Source organism: Poecilia reticulata, linkage group LG13 (assembly GCF_000633615.1).
Source record: "Poecilia reticulata strain Guanapo linkage group LG13, Guppy_female_1.0+MT, whole genome shotgun sequence".
In the NCBI taxonomy this organism is placed as follows: domain Eukaryota; kingdom Metazoa; phylum Chordata; class Actinopteri; order Cyprinodontiformes; family Poeciliidae; genus Poecilia; species Poecilia reticulata.
This window is the reverse complement of record NC_024343.1, coordinates 2,501,332-2,519,738: the sequence shown is the minus strand read 5'-3', so window position 1 is coordinate 2,519,738 and position 18,407 is coordinate 2,501,332. Positions and strand designations below refer to the sequence as shown.

The following is an 18,407-nucleotide window of genomic DNA, read 5'->3' as shown; positions in this document are numbered from 1 at the left end:
TGCGGATAAAATATGTCTGCAATCTGCGAACAATTGTACAATATGTCCTAAAGTGGTTAGATGAGATAACTAGGAATCATGATGAGTCACAAAAAAAATCTGAAACACACTGAAAAGATGGAGGCAAGTTTTTATTAAACAAGTTAATAAATTAATGTCACCAACTCTTATTTTTGCTTTAAATTCTGCTCCAAAAGTTATAGCATACGTTATCAGAACAATTTGATCTTTAGGCAAGTAATTTAAAAAAAACTGTGTTGCAAACATAAAAGCTCTAGTTATACAAAGTGCAGAGCTTTTATAGATTTATGCTACTTCGCTTTTAAAACTGCAGAGTTAAACTACTTTTTTGGACACAAACATATATATATATATATATATATATATATATATATATATATATATATATGGATCAGACACCTTTATTCCATAATATTTCTTTAAAGTCATATGTCATATAAAAAAGGTGATGATAAAAAACAAAGTTGTTTTTCTTGGCATTGACTGTTCCTACAGTGCCTTACAAAATCTATTAAAACCTCTCAAGTTTTACATTTTGTGACGTTACAACCAGACACTGTATTGTACCGTCTTAGGATTTTATAAGATAGAGCAACATAAAGCAGTTTATAATTGAAGGAGGGAGAAAATAATTAATTTTTAACAACTCTCAGGAAACGGGAAGATGTAAAGCAAAGGCCGTAAAGTCTGGAGCTGACCGCTACATCGTTCACCAAACACACATTTTCTAAAGTTGTCTTTACAATTTTTCTCTCAGTAGGAACGGGAAACAAAGGACAAAGCAGCTGAAAAGATGGTTGGATTTATACAGTCCTGGAGAAAAACCTGTTAGATCCAACAAAAGACATTAAATCGGGCTTGAGGTTCAACTTCCAACACAATAAAGTCAGGAAACAAAATAAAAATAAATCAAACAGATCTACAATTTAGATCTGAGCGTATTTATGTATTAGAATGACCCAAAGCTGACGTCTTTAAACGTCAATCATAAAAATGTAAGTTTAAGGACAATCAGGCTTTAGATAAAATTCATAAAATTTGCTACAGTAATGACAAATGACTGACCTTCGAGCACTGAATACAAACGGACTCAATGTTTTTTTGATATATATGTATATAAATAAAACTATTAAACACCTATGAATTACTTTGGGTTGATCCATCACATTAAACTCCTAAAAAACACATAGAAGTATCTGGTTGGATGTGACAAATTTTGAAAAGCTCAAGAGGAGCAAATACTTTTGCAAGGCACTGTATATCAGGTTCTGAAAGTTGAAAACTAAGAAGAAAAAAAAACAAGTGGTGAGTTTTTAACCGACTGGTATGCCGAGCAAAAGCAGCATCTACACACGCACACACATGCACACACGACGTAATGTCGCTACAGGGCTTAAAACGTGGTCTTCATAATCCTGAAGAAATTTCAAGTAATCCATTTGTGGAATAAAAACATTCAGCTTAAACAAGAAAAAAAAAATCAGAGTGAGACTCTAAAAATGTTAAAATTCAGGCCTTAATTGTGCAATAGATTTCAAGGCTGTGTATCTAACATTTTGTCCCCCACCACCGCCCTCCTCTGATCAGGCACGCCAACACGGTCATCACAGCGGCAGGTGTACGTTTATTATTCAGGATGTACACAAACACACACACGCACACTCACACACAACAACTATGAAAACAGGTCTTTAAAAAACAAAACAAAACATGGGAGTCGCAATAACAGAAATCACTTGCTCTACAAATACTGCATAGTTTTAATCAGTGCATTTGAATTGACTCATTATCGTTGAGGAAAACGGCAGGTGAGGTCGATGAATTTTTGGTTTTGTTCGGAAAAGTGTAAACTCTCCGAGAGACCTTCCTGAGCATCTATTCCAATTTATTTATTCTTTTTTTTTTTTTTTTCAATAGCTGACCTGGGTAAAAAAAAACAAAAACAAATGACCTAGTCAAGACAAGGGTTTACTATTAAATAGTATACATCCACAGAAAAAGTGAATAGATTTCGGTGTGCATGATGAATCTCGACAGCGTGGCGCACCGTCGGCTCAATAAATTCTGTGCTAGTAGGCAGATTAGCATGATTCTGCAGATGCTAGAGAAAGCATTTTAAACCCAACCCAACTATTTCATCTCCCTCTGAGTTCAAAAGGGGGGGAGCTCAGCCTCAGACCGCCGCTCCTCTATTAAAAAGACACAGTAAATACCAGTGGTAAGAGTGTTTAGTGCAGCTACAGGCTACGGTTTTAAGCTAACAGCCTGATGGCGCCGTTGTCAGAGCCGAGCAGCAGCAGCCTCTTGGTGGGCAGCACAGCCAGGCTGGTCAGGGTGCCGCGGAAGTTCTCTGTGCTCAGCTTTGTGCTGCTCACGGGGCTCAGGGAGATGTCGGCCATGGAGTACACCCCGATCTTGCTGGCCACCGTTCCGGTGACAATCTGCGAGCCGTACAGGTCGAAGGCGTGGATGTGGTCGGACTGCGACTTGTACTGGCGCAGCGGCTTGTTTTCCAGATCCTTCCACACGCTCAGGGTGTAGTCGGTGGAGGAGCTGATCACCAGGTTGCCCTCTGCTGCCTAAAATATAAAAAAACGAGAAAGCAAGTCAAATAATTGGTCCGCAACAGTAAAAGCTGCTCTCCAGACGTTTACAGCTCAAAACTCACTGAATTAAGTGGTTTCATTGAAAGAAATTTGAAAATAAAGACTTTATTTAGCTAGGTCAATCAAAAAAGTCCCTGGGGCAAACAAACATCTGAGTAATTTCAATGTGCTTGTGAGCCATCCGTGTTTTCTTTCTAATGAGTAACCTATGTCCATGTTTGCCTGAACTTGTACCTTTAAAACTAGAAATACAATCCTTGACCCAATTTGGGGTTAAATAAAGTTTGCGGTCTGTTGACAGCATATCTGCTGGGCACAGCTTTCATCATCTTTCACACACTACACTAAGACGATCAAAATAAAAGAAACTTGGTCTAATATATGTTCCAATACTAGTCACAAAAGCCTAACCTTTTAGGCTGAGCTTATAAGGAGTATATAAATAATCTATACAGGTCTTGTAGAGCAATTTGGGCTACAGGTTTTTTTTTTAGAGCCAATCATTATGAAATGATTTTGGAAACTGGTAAAGAATAGAAATATTTTATGAGCTAATACGTTAATAATTGATGGAGGGTGTACTTTCTTTTTATCATGACTAAATTCATACAAAATGCAGGTGGAATCACAATAAATAACGGTTATCTTCTCATACACTAAAATCAGAAAACCACTGTCTTTAGTGAATTTATTGAAATATTAAATAAGGGGAGAACAAAAATGCATTATGCTTTTCTACAAGAAAATAATTAAATAAGACTTAAAAACTTGTTTTGGTTTAATATGTGATCTGTGTATGAGAGGCCAACACTAAAATTCTGACAATATGGACGATGTGATTTCTTAATGCTACCTAGAATGAAATGTAAGATAATAAAAATTAATCATAGGGTAAGATTGAGGGATTCTGCTAAATTACAAACAAGCATAGCAAGAATTATGAAATGTCTGGGGTGCAGGCTTTTATGCAGCCTTCTCACACTGCATATGGTGCCCTACTGCTTGAACTTCCATTCTGCCAAGTCTAAAAGTTTTTTTTTTTTTACACAGAATCATTTTATAATTTTATAGCCTCAGAATCTGTACTTCTCCATTGGCTAGCAATAGAAAGAATAATCCAGATGAAACTATATTGTCAGCAATGCAAATCTACACAGGAAGGTTTACCTTCATTTGGAGAATATCTCCTTCATGAGCTGGCCAGCCCTTCAGTATGAGGCCCGTGCGCGCGTCGAGCAGAACAATGAATCCTGAGGAGAATCCCGCCGCTACCGTGCGTCCTGAGGGGCTGACTGCCAGGTAGCGGATGAGCCCGGCGCTGACGTTGTTGTACGCCAGCCGAAATTCATGCTGCAGAGACACAGGAGAAGATTTGTCACTTTCGGCACTTGAATAACTCAGTCGTGAAGAAGCGCAAAAAGGCCCGCTCCTTCGAAAGGCACGGCGATGATTAATAGCCGCTGGGCGATGAGCGGCTCGGGTCTCGAGAGAACGAGCTCTCCAAGTGAAATTGCTACCTGCAATCCAGGCTTTCGAGGATCAATGAAGCGGAGAACAGAATCCGCACTGCCAAACACAACGCTGCAGTGTGGAGCTGGCATTGTGGTGACGGCTGTAATTGGATTCTTCCCGTCCACGGCTTCATACAAACGGATTGGCTTGCCTAAGGGAGAGAATACAAAAAAAAAAAAATAGATACACTGAAATAAAACAGGCAAGCAAAAAAGTGCAAACTCCCAAGAACAATTCAGTCACGAGCCGAAATGAATCGCATAAAGTTTCTGCACCTGTATACTGGTCCCACACATGGACAGTGCCATCACAGCTGATGACTTCCTGCGAGGTCTCCAGCTGTCCCACGTAGAACACAGACTTCCGATGCTCGCTGTACGTCTGCCTGGGATCCACCTCCTGAGTCCCATCGCCATAATTATAAAGGGGCCAAAGCTTCACGGTTTTGTCTTTGCTCCCGGACAGGAAGAAATCCTCTCCCACCAGCGGTGACAAACATTTCACGGTGCCCGAATGGCCTAAGAAGCTCTGCAGTCTGATTTGGTGAAAGTGGAAATGGGAATCTTGCTGGTTAATACCGATCTCATACTGCCAGTAGGCCAACCAGTTGCCCTGTAGAGAGCGGGTGCTACGGGGGAGCTCTTGCTTTAGGGCGCTGTCCTCCTGGGAGGGGCCCGTTATCCAGGTCGAAGAGGAGGACGCACCTGTCGAAGGAGCGGAAAACGTGGAGGCGGTGGTGATGATTGGAGTCGTGTGGCCGGTGCGTCCCCAAGAGCTGGCCAGACTGTGGTTGGTGTTGCCGTCGAATTCGTTGTCGTGGGACACTTGGATGCGGTTCCCCACCAGGTGGCTTCCAAATGTGCCCGACTCGGGGAGGGAGTCTCCCTGCGCGGTGGAGCTGTGCGCGGGGGCGGGGAATGGGTTGCAGCCAACTTGTCTGCCAAGGCCAGAGGAAGACGCTGGCTCCAGCTGGGAGGACGAGCTGAGGCTGGTCTCTGAGGTCCCCTGGCTCAAACTCTGAATATAGGACTGGGCCAGTTGCCAGACGAGTTCATGATTTGGGACCAGTTTCCGAATGGCAAAGTCACCTGTTGGCAAGATACAGAACAATGAGCTGTACCACCAGCGAACATTTAAAGAAAGAATATTATGCTTTGTCCAGTCACATAGCACCATTTCACCACCAGTTGTTATAAAATGCAGTATATATATCAAACATGACGACTTCGTAATTTGACTACAATTACTCTTTCCGACACTCCCTCTTCAGTACATCATCACAGCAGTGCTTCTCATTATGCAGTTTACAACCGTTCTTATAAGTGTTGGATTGAGAAGTAGTTCGTATGATGAGCTCAGCAGACTCACAGTTCCACCAGGAGTTTGCTAATTCTCAAATCACATTTTTGATTATGCATAAATAGGAAGAATGTTTTAAATCCTTAATGTCCTGTTGAAAGACAAAACGTCTACCTCTACTAAAGAACTCGCAGCAAATATTTTCTCCTGTATATTAAATTTTCTCAATGTCAAAATCGGCAAGTCAGACCTCCACAAAAAGTAAAATAGCCTTTCATCTCTATATTTATACATACAACTTTAACAAATACCCTTTTTTCTATTCTATTTTCAACTGAGGAATGTGAGGAAAGTGTTACCTATGAGACAGTAGAAGGGGATGTAGGAGGCATGGGCCATCTCGGGGTTAAATACGGTCTGCAGCTCCTCCAAGACCCCCGTCTCATACGTTACATTTGACCCCTCGGGTGTACAAACATCCACAAGTGTTACTTCTCCCACAACTCTCCGCGGGGCATGATTTAGCTGTAGAGGTAAAGAGACAATGGTGTCACTTTACTTGGAGTCAATTTTGTTTTATTTTCAAAAAGAGTAAAAGCATGTATGAAATTCTCTTTTTCTTTCTGGTTAAACTTTTATATTAAGTCTATACTTATTGAAAACTAGACATTTGTTGGTTGTTGCAAAAGTATTCAGCCCCATTTTCACATTTTATCTCATTACAACCACAAAATTACATTTATTTTACTACGATTTTATGTGGTGGACCAAAACAAAATGATTGTGGAGAAGCAAAATGATTTGCGGTTATCAATTAGTTTCCCACACAAAAAGAGTCTGGCGTATTTATGGTCAGCCTCTATCTTGGTTTCTAGTCCTCTACAGCTTTCAACAAGTTTTCTTCCAGAGTCTACCTGAATTAAAACCAGTCTTTTCCAGTGTGAGCTGCCTATATCTCTAGAGCCACTATAGTTGGCTGCTTCTCTGATTATCACTGCCTTTGTCTGATTAATTAGTTAAATATAGACACCAATGTTTTGCTAGTTTTCTGATTGGGATTTAACTAGACAGATTGATCAGCCCTTCATGACAAGTTCAAAGCTTTTAATATGATTTTATAACCAATCCATAAATTTATCCACAATGTTAAGCCCAGATTAAGTTTTATCATTTATCTTCTTTAGTCAACATTTGAAGCAATTGGTTCTGCAGAATTTCGTTTTAGGGTATTGGCATGAAGAGCAATGAATACAAAAGGAGGCCAGATTTCTAATTGTACATTTTTTTCCAACAAACATGTACCATGTTCTTCTGGCATTTGCAACATACATTTACAATGGGAATTGAGATATAATGTGACTAATTTAAGGGCTACTGGAGTCTGACATTTAACTTCCATAAAACTGTTGTCATGAATTAAGGTTGCAGTGCAGCTGTACCTGGGACTGGAGAGAATGCAGTAGAGAAAAAACAGCAAAGAAGCGACGCAAAGTGTCAGCCATGTGCTGCTGCACCATCTCCCTCCCGATGCGCAGACAGATGAGAGCCATTAGGCTCAGCGTCTTCAGGCAGACAGCAATGCGGGTTTGTACCCCGCTGGGGAACCTACACAACAATACAGAAGTGAAAGAATCGATCACAGGATGACTGATATCTACATCTCATGGTTTCTGATTCTATACTGTTCAGTTCAACCACAAAAAAAAGTCATTAATCTTAAACAGACTCACAATTTTTAGGAGCAAATAACAAAGATAAGCTGTATTTGAGATGTTTTGGCTGTTTAACATCTGTAACTGTAATCTGAAAACTTCTTGATCCACACTGTATGCATGTTGTGCTTTACCCCATTCGCGGTGTAGTAATCAGATCTAGAAGTGGAAGGAGCACATCCTGATTGATTTTCATAAGCATGTCCATTAGCGTAGTATCCGAGAGAAAGACAATGATCTTCTGGGTAAGTGCTACGGCTCCGAGCAGACTTGCTTCCTTACGCGTGTTGAGACGCTGTGAAGATGGTGGAGACACCTGGAAAACATTTGAGAAGTATAAGCCTCGTTGGCTCCTTTTTACAATAACTTTAGCTTAAGCCTGGGTAATATTTCCTAAAAATAAAACCTCAGATTTCTGTTTTTCATACCAAAGCCAGTTTTCTTTTCTTACAAATAAATTATAAACGACAAACCTGGTTTTAATTTAATCATCAATTTAATTTAGGATTTGACCTGAATTCAAACTCCAAATAAATATATTGTAAAAACTGTTTGTAAAACAAGAGAACGAGAGGCTTTGAGTGGGCTAACATCACTGAATTATAGAAGTCAAAGGAGTGGGTTGGTGAAAAATAATCAAGATTTTCCAAAAATTAACTCGTCATAAACAGAAAAAGCCATTAATCAAGAAGACAGATTTTTCTCTTAGCTGCTTGTTTTTGTTGTTGTTTTGTTTTGGTTTTTTTGCTATTGTGTTTGTTTTATTTCTCAAAATCCAAGCCAGGGTCAGGGGTTGCAAACTAGCAGTATCAGGCATAACATCTACTTTATAATATACATAGGACAAATATTCCCTGTTAAACAAACTAATGAAATAAACAAAATATCGTGATATTTGGGTAGTCTAAAAACAAAGATTTCAAGTTGGAATACAGTATAAATATATTTTTTGTCTCACCAGATATCCTATGTAAGGCAAGTACTGGTAGGTGAGAACAGGTTCTCCATAGAGTTGAGCTATGTAAATGAGACAGTCTAAAACAGGGCCTGCTGTTTGATCACCAACAACAGGTTTTTTCTCATACACACTGCCCATTCCCACACTCTCCAGCTGGCTTTCCACAGATGGAGGGGAAACAAACTGGTGATTTTCAGATCCTGTAAAGAAATAGTAGTTGATGTAAAATGGAGACCATTTCTGTTGATATTGAAATAAGGCAGCAAACATGTTTGATATGATGAATTCACGCACCAATGTAACAGTTTGTGAGCAGTCTCAGCAAATTTCTGGCAACATATCGAGACGTCACTGTTGGTCCAAGTTTTGCCGATAGCCATCGAACCGTTTTGCAGACTGTATCTGTGAATAGCAACACAATTAAAGGATTAAACATTACATAGCAATAAAAAAAGAAAAAGCTAGGAACAGGTTCATTACTGGCTCACCTAAAAGAATCTTTTGTTCTTTCTCCTCTGACTCCTCTGACTGATCTCTGTCGTCTTCCTCGTCCTCCTGATCATCTACAATTCCTTTGTCAGTCTCATCAAGTCTCATCCCGTTAACAGTCTCTCCTTGAAGAGTTGTGAGAGTGGAACCTGAATCTGTGAGGTCAAGACTGAGGGACGCTCTGTGACCCGTCCCCTCCTTCCCATCGCTGGCTAGCTCTTCTTCCTCTAACTCGCCGATTTCCTCTCCCTCACTAGCATGTTTCAGATCCTGGCTGCTGTCTGCAGATTTCAGACTCGCTCTGTCCCTCATTGAATCATCACCCAGAGAGAGTTCACTTGTGCTGCTTTTATCACTTAATTTCCCCACACTTAAAGATTCATGATCTTGATCCTTACTTGCAGAGTTCTGGTTTTGCTGCTTCCCACCACCAACACCGTCTCCACTGTTGACATAAAATTCATTCTGAAAGTCCTCAGCATCTGAAAGAAACACTTGATCGTTGAGACTGATGCCAGAGGAATAGTCAACTAGTCCGGTGTCTCCGACCAGCCCAACTCCTCCACTCACCCCACTGTTACTGCCCATGTTGCCACCGACAGACGCAGATGATGGCCGCACTTTGCCATCCTGGAAGTCCTCTTCCTCCTCCTCTCCGAGGTTACAAATGCCAGTTCTCAGGCCTTTAAAACCTTCTCCACCAGTGCCTGAGCTTTCGAAGCCAGTTAGAACTTGCAGCACATGTGGGAGTAGGCTTGAGAGGAAGGCCTGGAGACCAAGCCTCATAATCAGCTGAAGGACAAAACAGTCAGTGTAGAGATAGAAACGTCCTTTGAGACAGTGGGGGTTTTCATAAACGTTGATCAGCGGCTTTAGTAAGTACTTGTTTGCATTTCTGGGACCTAGGACTGTAGAGATGGGCTCAAAAAGGTACCAAGCAGCATAGACTGCAGTCGACTCCTCAAGCATGAGGGCTAGAATGAAGGGCAAGAGAATCTCAAGACCTTCAGCAGTGATGTTAGTCCGCAACAGTGCTTCAAGCTGCTGCCACAGGTGGAAGACAATGTCTCTTCCCTGAAGGCTACACATAGTACCCATCTTGCCATGGTAGGAGAAGATAAAATCATGAAGTGCAGCAAAATAGGAAGGGAAGGGAAAAGGACTAATGATGGAATTCAACAATTGGTGAGGGCTTGGAGGAGGGAGGCCATCGTAGATAGGGTCATAATTGAAAACAAGAGGCTCTGGGCAAACTGGTTCTTCTCTGTGTGAGACTTTAGCATGTTTTTCTAAGAGCAACAAGGACTCAAGAGCATGGTGCAATGACAGAGGCACATCGCGAAGGTTTGTAGAGCACAGGTTGATGACGGCCTGGAAACGCTGTCTGAGTGGAGTGTCTGCTTTCAGGCCTCTAAGTTTGGCGGCATAGAATATCTCTGCAGTGAAAACACCGAGTGCCTGCACATCTCTTTGGAAGAGGTTGGTGAGAGAAGGTCCAGGTTCAGTTTTCAAACCCTCTCTTCTTGAGCCAGAAGATGTTGAAGGATGCAAAATTTCAGCATGAAGACTTTTTACCAAGAAATTATTTAACTTCTCCAGTTCTTCTAATGGTTGCAATGGGCTGAAACCTTCAGGTAGAATGATTTTGACTTCTTCTGTGTTGGTAGTAACAATGTTTTCTCCATGTTTTTTGTTCATTGAGCCACCTTTTTGTAACACTGCACTTCTTAAAGCAGGAGCTATACCACTTGAGAAATCATTTGTCAGTGGACTTGGAGACTGAGATGCATGTGCTGTGCGCTCGCTGCTAATTTTACCTCCCCCTGGGCTGATAGTTGGCAGATTGACAGGGCAAGATGTGGATGAGCCAGTGGAAGATAATGAGTCTATAGCTTCTGTACCTTGTTCAAGATCATCATCCTTATCTGCCATGGTCCAACCAGAGGACTCGCACCCTTTCGATTCTGGTATCATTCCATCCACAGTGTCAACAACAGCGTCAACAGAAGGGATGTGTAAGGAAGGCACATTAAGAGCAGCAAGGCCAAGAATAGGAGGTTCTGCTGGGGCATATTGGGAAGCAGATAAGCGAGGTGGGTGGGGCTGGTCAAATAGCTGAACTACACCATAGCTAGTCAGATTTGTGTGGTTGTCCACAAGGTGCAGGCATACATTCTTGGCCTTGATAGCTTCTTTACCTGACAGCTTATAACCAAACGTGAGATCTATCCAGTGATGCAAATGCTGGGAGACATCTCTGCTCTCCAGAAGGTCCCGATGGACCTCAATAAACTCTTCACATGACTTGCACCAAGAAGGCACATCCAGATCGGGCATGTCTGGGTGGATTGAGCTGAAAATGGATGGATCTGTGTAAAATTCTGGAATGCATTCATCAGGAGTCCAGCTCTGCATGCGCTCCATAGTCGCTGGGTATTCATTGGGCTCCCACTGTGACCTAACATGGCTACAAAGTACTGACTTGGGAGTCTGTCTGGCTTTGTAGACATAGTAAGTAATGTCTGACAGCACATCAGATATGTGATGAGGCACATGCAGGTGCTCGGACTGTGCAGCACCTCCAACACCGACAATGAGATCTCCACCTACCCCAATTCCATTACCCGTTGCAGCTGCCAATGCCTCTTTGGTCATCTCATATGTGAAGTCCAGCTGCTTGTCCCCCTTGTTGAGCCTGAACTTTGACCTCCTGAGGTCCCGAAATTTCCCAAAAGGGACAGTAAAATCTACGACCCAAGGTAGCACTGGGTGATAATTAGGATCCCCTTCCCGCCGTCCAGCCAACCTGTTCAACTCCATCAAGTAATGGAAGTTACTGACTCGTCCATGAACCCAATCCAGAACCAGTGTCTTCAGCTCATCAAAGCAGTCTTTGCACAGTCTATTGTTCTCTTGGCTCAAACACTTAATTTCTGTTGGCAGGGCATTTTTTGGTTCTCGGCTTACACGATCATCCCTGTCTGCCTCTTCTGATCCCAGGTCCTCATAATGAGAAAGGTTGAGTTTGAGATGGCTGCAGAGTTGCTCATCGACTGCTATGTCCTGAAGAGACAGCTCTCCACAAGAAAGGCCCACTGTATGGCATGCCCGCATAGCTACTAGGACCTGGTAGATGATAAACAAGACTTTGGCATGACTGTTGGCAAGCTTTGCTGGGCTGAAGGACACAATGTCGTGAAGCGAATACTGAGTGTACGGTAGAATCACATACATCATTTCTGTCGTCTCCAGCAGACATTCTGCAGGCAGGACGTTAGGGCAAAGATTGTCTGACTGGGACTTTGAAAAGCAGGGTGAGCTGGGTGGCAAAAATATGTCTTTTTCCTTCTCTCTGGCTGGAGAGAGGGAAGGTGAACCTTTGTCTGGTGAGATAAACGTCAAATTGAAGAGCTTCTCCAGTGCGTGGCGTACTGCATCTACAGCAGTAATATGCATTTGCTCACTGGGGCCGGTATATGCTTGCACAAGTTTGTAATGAGCTTCTCGCCACAGATTTCTGGGGGAAAAGAAAAAATAGAGAAAAGACCAGAAAGTCAATAAAAACCCTGTCTTGTAAATGTGTATTACTCCATGAAGATATTTAATTTACAACTTTTGTACATTTCCACAGAAAAAAGATCATTGCATATATCATTAAAACTGTCTTTAAGAACATTTAAAGAACACAATTAACAAAATATATGAAATTTTGAGTCAACAAGTATGCTAAAAGACAATTGTACATTATTGCAGGTCAGAAGCTTACACAAATGTTTAACGACCATATCATAACTTCATCAGTGGTGTATCTTATATACAAAGTATAAACAATAATGGTTATATATTTATAGCTATAAATGTGTGGTTTCTTTGCAACTTGGAAAGGGGCCAATAACATGAAATTCAACACAATCATAAATGAAAACTTCCAATTTGCAAAGTATTTCTAATTTAGATACCCAACATGTGATATTTTTATTAATGTGATAATAAAAATATCACGTTAATATTTCTAAATTTACAATTTAGAAATGTATTTGAAATACAAAATGACTTCTTTACTGATTAAATTAAGTAGGTCACTAAAGGCACTTTAAAAAGTACTAATATATTTGTTAGAAAATTATCTCTGTATCACAAACCTTTTAATTTGGCCTAGTTCGAACACTGAAGCAGAGATGAGATTTTACTGTACCTGACATTGTGCTGCGACACACTCTGCATGGTTTTAACATACGAGTTCTGTGAGAGCAGTTCCATTTCACGATGGCACGGATCCCTGGCCAATCTGTAGCTCAGCTTGCTTTTCCTCAGACCCTGAATGCACACTCGTGTCCAGCCAGGTGGCAGCTTTGTCTGTGAAGACCAGAGGTGTGTGGAGATTTCTGCCGCGCTGCTGCTTTCAAAGCGAGCACAGCGCAAGACCCTCTTCTCCCTGAGGCCCATCACCCAGCGCGTAGGGACCAAGGCTACGAGCTCTCCAGGACGGGGCCCCTGGCCCTGCTGCCGCCGGTCAACTCCCAAGTCTCGCTCCACTGCCTGCATCAGCCCATCCATGGTGAGTCTTTAAATGCTGGTTAGCAGTTGCACTCTCACCACAGTTTGTCCCACTAGCTACAGTATTCAGAGCTCCATGGAGAAAGCTTTTAGAGCCGAGCCGGTCTCCTTTTACCCCTGCAGAAATGGCAGACAAAAGAGAAATACGACAAATATGTGAAACAGGTACCACGGATGACTTTAAAGATTAGTAAAAGTACCTTAGAATTAACTTTGACAACATACAGATACTCTAAAATGTGAGCTCTTTAATCAGGTCTTTCTTGGGAAAGCAGTATCCAGCATCCAAGCAGCATGAAAGAATATTAATGGGAAGTCGAGAGGAAGAAAAAAGTGTGGGACGAAAATTGTATAAAAAGATACAGTTATATGACATATCTGGGGATTAGGCTACATATTTTTGCACTCCTTGTGTTAACTCACTTCCAAAGAAAGTCTTGTCAGGGTTAAGGAAAAATTGGTAGACCATTGATTAGAGGTGTGCCGATCGATCAGCCACCGATCATAATTGGCCGATGATTGGTGATCGCCGATCACTGTCTCTTGTTGCCGATCACACAAACCCATCACCTGCATCTCATTTTGCAGCCTGCCTGTGTAGCTGGTCTCCTCTTTCCTTCACACTGCGCAAACGCACAGCAACAAATTCTAAGCGATGTGGAACTATAACGCACTGAGTAACTGTGGAAGTTTGCATGTTGCGGCGGAAAATTGAAGCACGTGGGGTGAAGCAGGTCAAAATGCATCAACACGACGAATCTAATATGGCATAAAAACAATGCCATACTTGACAGAGTTTGGCTAYATCGAGGCTCACTGCAGTAAAAAAGACATATGGAGGATCAGACAGCAGGTAAAGCAGCGCACAGCTACAAACACTCACCTGGATTAGCATGACGGTCAGAAAGCTAAACAAATAACTCGCAAAATTATTTAAGTCTTCGAGCTGCGATGTAAGACGCTGGTTTTGCTCTCGCTATTGAACCGCTGCTCCGTGCTACAGGTAATATTTCACAGACGGAGTACCGCTTCTGCTCCACCTGGTAGTGACTCTCACACCGAACCGCTGCTTAAAGCTGCAGCATCTAACTTAAAAAAATACATTTTACATACGTATTAAAACTTTCGCTGTCCTAACGAGAGATAATCTCTGTAAAAATAATCGATCTCCTCTGCCTCCTCCCTTTTCTGCATAATTACTCCACCCAGTTAGAAACAGCCAATCCGAACTAGCAGTAATCAGCTAGCCGCAGTGCTATCAGGAAGTTTTCATTCAGTAACTCAGGATTGTTTATTGTAATGGAACCTGTATTTGCCTTTGAATGTTAAGTTTTATACTTGAATTTTTTGGCAATGTTGAGAGGTTTTATTTTGACTCTTTGCATTATTTAGCCTCTTCAGAGCCTTCATATGTTTTCAGTCTGTTAAAGATAGTATTACCGATAGCAGTACAATTTGCAGAAGGCTTGTCAATGTCTGTTTTTTTCTTGGAAAAAGTTATTAAAAACCTATTTTTGTCTAAATTAAGGTGAATTCATGGTCCCTTTTTCCACATAATGTAACCGGTAGTGCTTTTAATTTAAAAAAAAGATAATTATGTGATCGGTATCGGTGATCGGCCCTCATAGGTGATCGGAATCGGTATCGGCAGGCAAAAACCTGATCGGCACATCTCTACTATTGATCAGTGGTTCTTTTTAGATTAAGCTAACTTTTGTATTTCACTTAAAAATCAACCCCCACCTACTGGTGTTGCATACACTGTTAACACAGATGTATACCAGGATAATTTAGAATAGTTAATACTTCCATCTGCTGAGAAGAATTGCAGGACTTATTTTTTTTGCAGGACTTGGCACCTGTCCAGACTGCCAAAGGAACCAATGCCTTCTTTGAATGAGAACTGTATCATTGTGTTTGACTGAACAGAAAGCTTTCCTAATGTAAACCTACTGAGAATCAATGTGATATCAAATGTCAAGAGGAAGATGACAAGACACCAGACTCAATAAAATAAATGACCTAAAGGTCTCTGTTAAAGCAACCTGGGTTTTCCTTACCACCTCAGCAGAAACAAAGGCTGATGGTTTCCATGCCGTGATGCACTGATGTAATCATTAATCCAAAAAAGGATCCCCAACCAAAAATTGAGTTCGTTACATACTTTCGAGCAGGCTAGCATTTCTGTTTTTATTTTTTAATTAATCTTAGCATTCTAAGTTTAGCTTAAGCCACCACATCAAATGTAACTGAAATAAATTTGAAGTTAATCACTCCGTTTAATGAATCTAGATAATGTTTCTTCACTTTTAGAATAAAATTGCTGATGCTGGTGATATTTTACCCTATTGACATGCATTTGCATTAAGATCTTTGCACTTGGCCGTGAAGAGAAATAGAGAAATTGTCAAACTTTGCAAATGTGGGGCAAGATACTTTCCGTTTCTTAGAGAAAAGCAACTTTAAAACATGATCTGATGCCAATAAAAGAGATGAATAAAATTAAAAGTCCAAGGTCTTGTCTTGCATAACTGCTGTAGCTCCTGATTAGCAACCCATCTATTTAAACTAAATTAGATGGGTTTAAATAACTGCCTCCAAATTTGTCTGGAAAAACCTGAAGGTACTTTAACACAATGAAAGTTCTAYTTACTGCATCTGACCTATAGAACATCTCTGCATACTTCAAGTAACATTTATGCGTTGACCACCAGACAATACCCACCAAAAATGACCAAAAGTGAAAACTTGATATACTTCTAAATCATTGTTGAGTAAACGTTAAAATAAAGCACCTACAGCGAGCTGAAAGGTTTGATGAGTCTTAAGAATTTTAGGGAAGTGAAGCTAGCTAACACGTAGCTAAACAAAGAGGCTAACGTTACATCAAAATGAGCTACAAGATAACATTATGTCAGTTGCGAAAAATATAGACGAAGCACTTTAAATGTTAACCCCACTGTAATTACAGACACCAGCAAGTGCGCTATAACTCCTCAACGCTTAGCTCACCTCTCACCACTTGTAGCAGTTGACAGCTAGTTGGTGTTGAGCTAACTGTGTGTCCCCGCTTCACGCATGATGGCTCTCTGTCACTCTATGAACCCGAGACATACTGCGACGGTAGCCGCGCTTGCTTCATTTTCCAGCGTTTTTCCCAGAGATGAGTACGGACAAACAGATAGACGGGCGGACGGACGGACGGGCGAGAGTCAGTCAGCCGACAGTGTTTTGTTGTGAGCTAGTCGGAGCCATATTTCAGAAACGGCGCCTCACGTGACACAGCACCAGCCCCGTCTCATGTGATTCCAGCTGCTGCCCTTCAGCAGGCAGGACAACGGCTTCCTCAATGACACCCATTCAGACGTCTCCGGGGAAATAAAAGAAGCTATTCATGCCTATATAATTTAGTTTAATACTATGTTTTTGTTGTTGGTTCGTTTCTTTGTATGTAATCTAGTTTTCTTTTTTTTTCTACACCCCGCCTTCTTATTCTTTTTTGTTTGTTTGTTTGTTTGTTTGTTTCTTTCACTTATGTGGAAGCAGTCCGTGATGGGACTTTTTCCAAGTTGGGAAGATTTTTGATATCGACGTCGACATCAAAATAATATATTTTGTATATGTTATATACAAAATACATAAGCCTTATATATATGGAGTAAACCTGTTTTGTTAGTAATAAACAAATAAATAAATATACAAATGTATAAACAAATAAATAAATTAAGATAATAGTCATGAAACACAATTGCATATGAATTAATTTGACATAACAAAAAGGAAAACAAACTGTATCACGAGGTAAATGCACAGTAAATTATTCAAACAACCTTTATTAAGGGAGCCCTCTTCATACAGTCAGGCGTAACATAAATTGTTTTACTTTGTTTCTTTTTTTTTTTTAAAGATATATATTTAACCGACACTCACACAGCATGACTGAACTGATTAAACCAATAGCTATTTTATCAAATCTCAAGTGTGGATTTTAGGTTACTACCAGTCCAAATAATTTGTTTATTGTGTTTATGTAGTTGTGCAGAAAACGAATACATTAGTGATTATTAGCTGTTTGAAAATATGAGCTGCATTGAAAAATAGCACCGGTGGATTTCCTTTTTTTTTTTTTTTTACTTGCATTTAAAGAGTAACAAATTAACAGTAATTTATTACCCTTAAAGGTCCTTTTGTACTCACCTGATTTAAATTCTCCAGGTTTTGACTATTTGAGGCTCAGCCAAACGGCTGTAGTTCTTATGTTAAACACTGGAGGGCGCTGCAGGTAAATCCTGCCTGTATATTTAACAAGTTCCTAATACATCTTAAGATGTAGGGACAAGTTATTAGATAACAAACATATGTCATTACGTTTTATTAATAACATACATTGTGTCCATCAGGCCTGTGTACACTTTAAAGTCTATTTTGAATTGGATTTTTTTAAATATCTTGAACAGAGCAGGAAAATATACAAGACACTTGGAACTATTTAAAAGCCAGTAATGATGTAATTTTTTTTTCTGTGCAGTTAAGGTTTTGTAGTCATTCTGACTATACTTCCATTTAGCACTTTCTTTAAAATAAAAAGGTGTCAAAATTAACAAACAGAAAGAAAGAAAGAAAGAAACAAACAAACAATGAATGAATGAATGAATGAATGAATGAATGAATGAATGAATGAAAACTTTATATACACTTTAATTAGTGTACTTTACTATTTGTGTTTATTCTTAAAGCAGTCACTGGCTTCACGTAATCAAATGTACTTAAATTTCATCTTTTTTTTTTCCCAAATAAGATTATTGTGATTTCTATTCAATTTCTTTTCTTTTACGTAGAATAATCTTTTGAAGTCCTGGTTCTGATAAATATCTCTGGTCTGAATTAAATCCAAACAAGATCTAAAACCTTCTTGTAATAATGGTGCCCTGGATTTAAATAATAAAAAAGCACAGACAAACCTTTACATTTTAAACATGTTTTTCAAGTTTTCTGAAACATGGTAAGAGGCGCCTGACTGGAGTGTTGTGTGAGTTTTGTCCACAAGGTGGCAGTGTAATCTCGCACACAAACTTTAGTTCAGGTTTCAAAGTGAAGCTTCCTGTCTTCACAAAATGTTCATATCATTTTCATATTTACTGCAAAATAATAACTCTCACATATGTACTTCCATTTTAGTTTTACTCTAAATTTACTCCCAACCCCGGTAAAGATGTACTAAAGATCTTAAATACTTTTTTAATGGAAGTAAAC

General features: G+C 40.2%; 1 protein-coding gene across 1 annotated transcript; it reads right to left on the bottom strand.

The window, feature by feature from the left end:
- Window positions 1-113: 113 nt before the first annotated feature.
- Window positions 114-16,452, bottom strand: wdr81 (WD repeat domain 81). Its single transcript, XM_008424941.2, has 12 exons — window positions 16,167-16,452; window positions 12,793-13,271; window positions 8,597-12,114; window positions 8,403-8,510; window positions 8,109-8,308; window positions 7,285-7,466; window positions 6,878-7,043; window positions 5,798-5,963; window positions 4,415-5,227; window positions 4,145-4,290; window positions 3,795-3,977; window positions 114-2,600 (listed from the first exon to the last, which is right to left on the bottom strand). Exons 2-12 carry the CDS (start codon window positions 13,152-13,154, stop codon window positions 2,274-2,276), a joined length of 6,171 nt encoding a protein of 2,056 aa, XP_008423163.1. The 5' UTR covers window positions 13,155-13,271; window positions 16,167-16,452; the 3' UTR covers window positions 114-2,273.
- Window positions 16,453-18,407: the final 1,955 nt, after the last annotated feature.

Bases quoted from the DNA above. Each gene is read 5' to 3' on its own strand.
- wdr81 (XM_008424941.2), bottom strand. From the start codon at position 13,154: ATGGATGGGCTGATGCAGGCAGTGGAGCGAGACTTGGGAGTTGACCGG. The intron at 8,309-8,402 runs GTGCGTGAATTC...ATTTCTTTACAG, and splicing joins GCTCACAAACTGTTACATTG to GATCTGAAAATCACCAGTTT. The intron at 4,291-4,414 runs GTGCAGAAACTT...TCTCTCCCTTAG, and splicing joins TGTGTGGGACCAGTATACAG to GCAAGCCAATCCGTTTGTAT.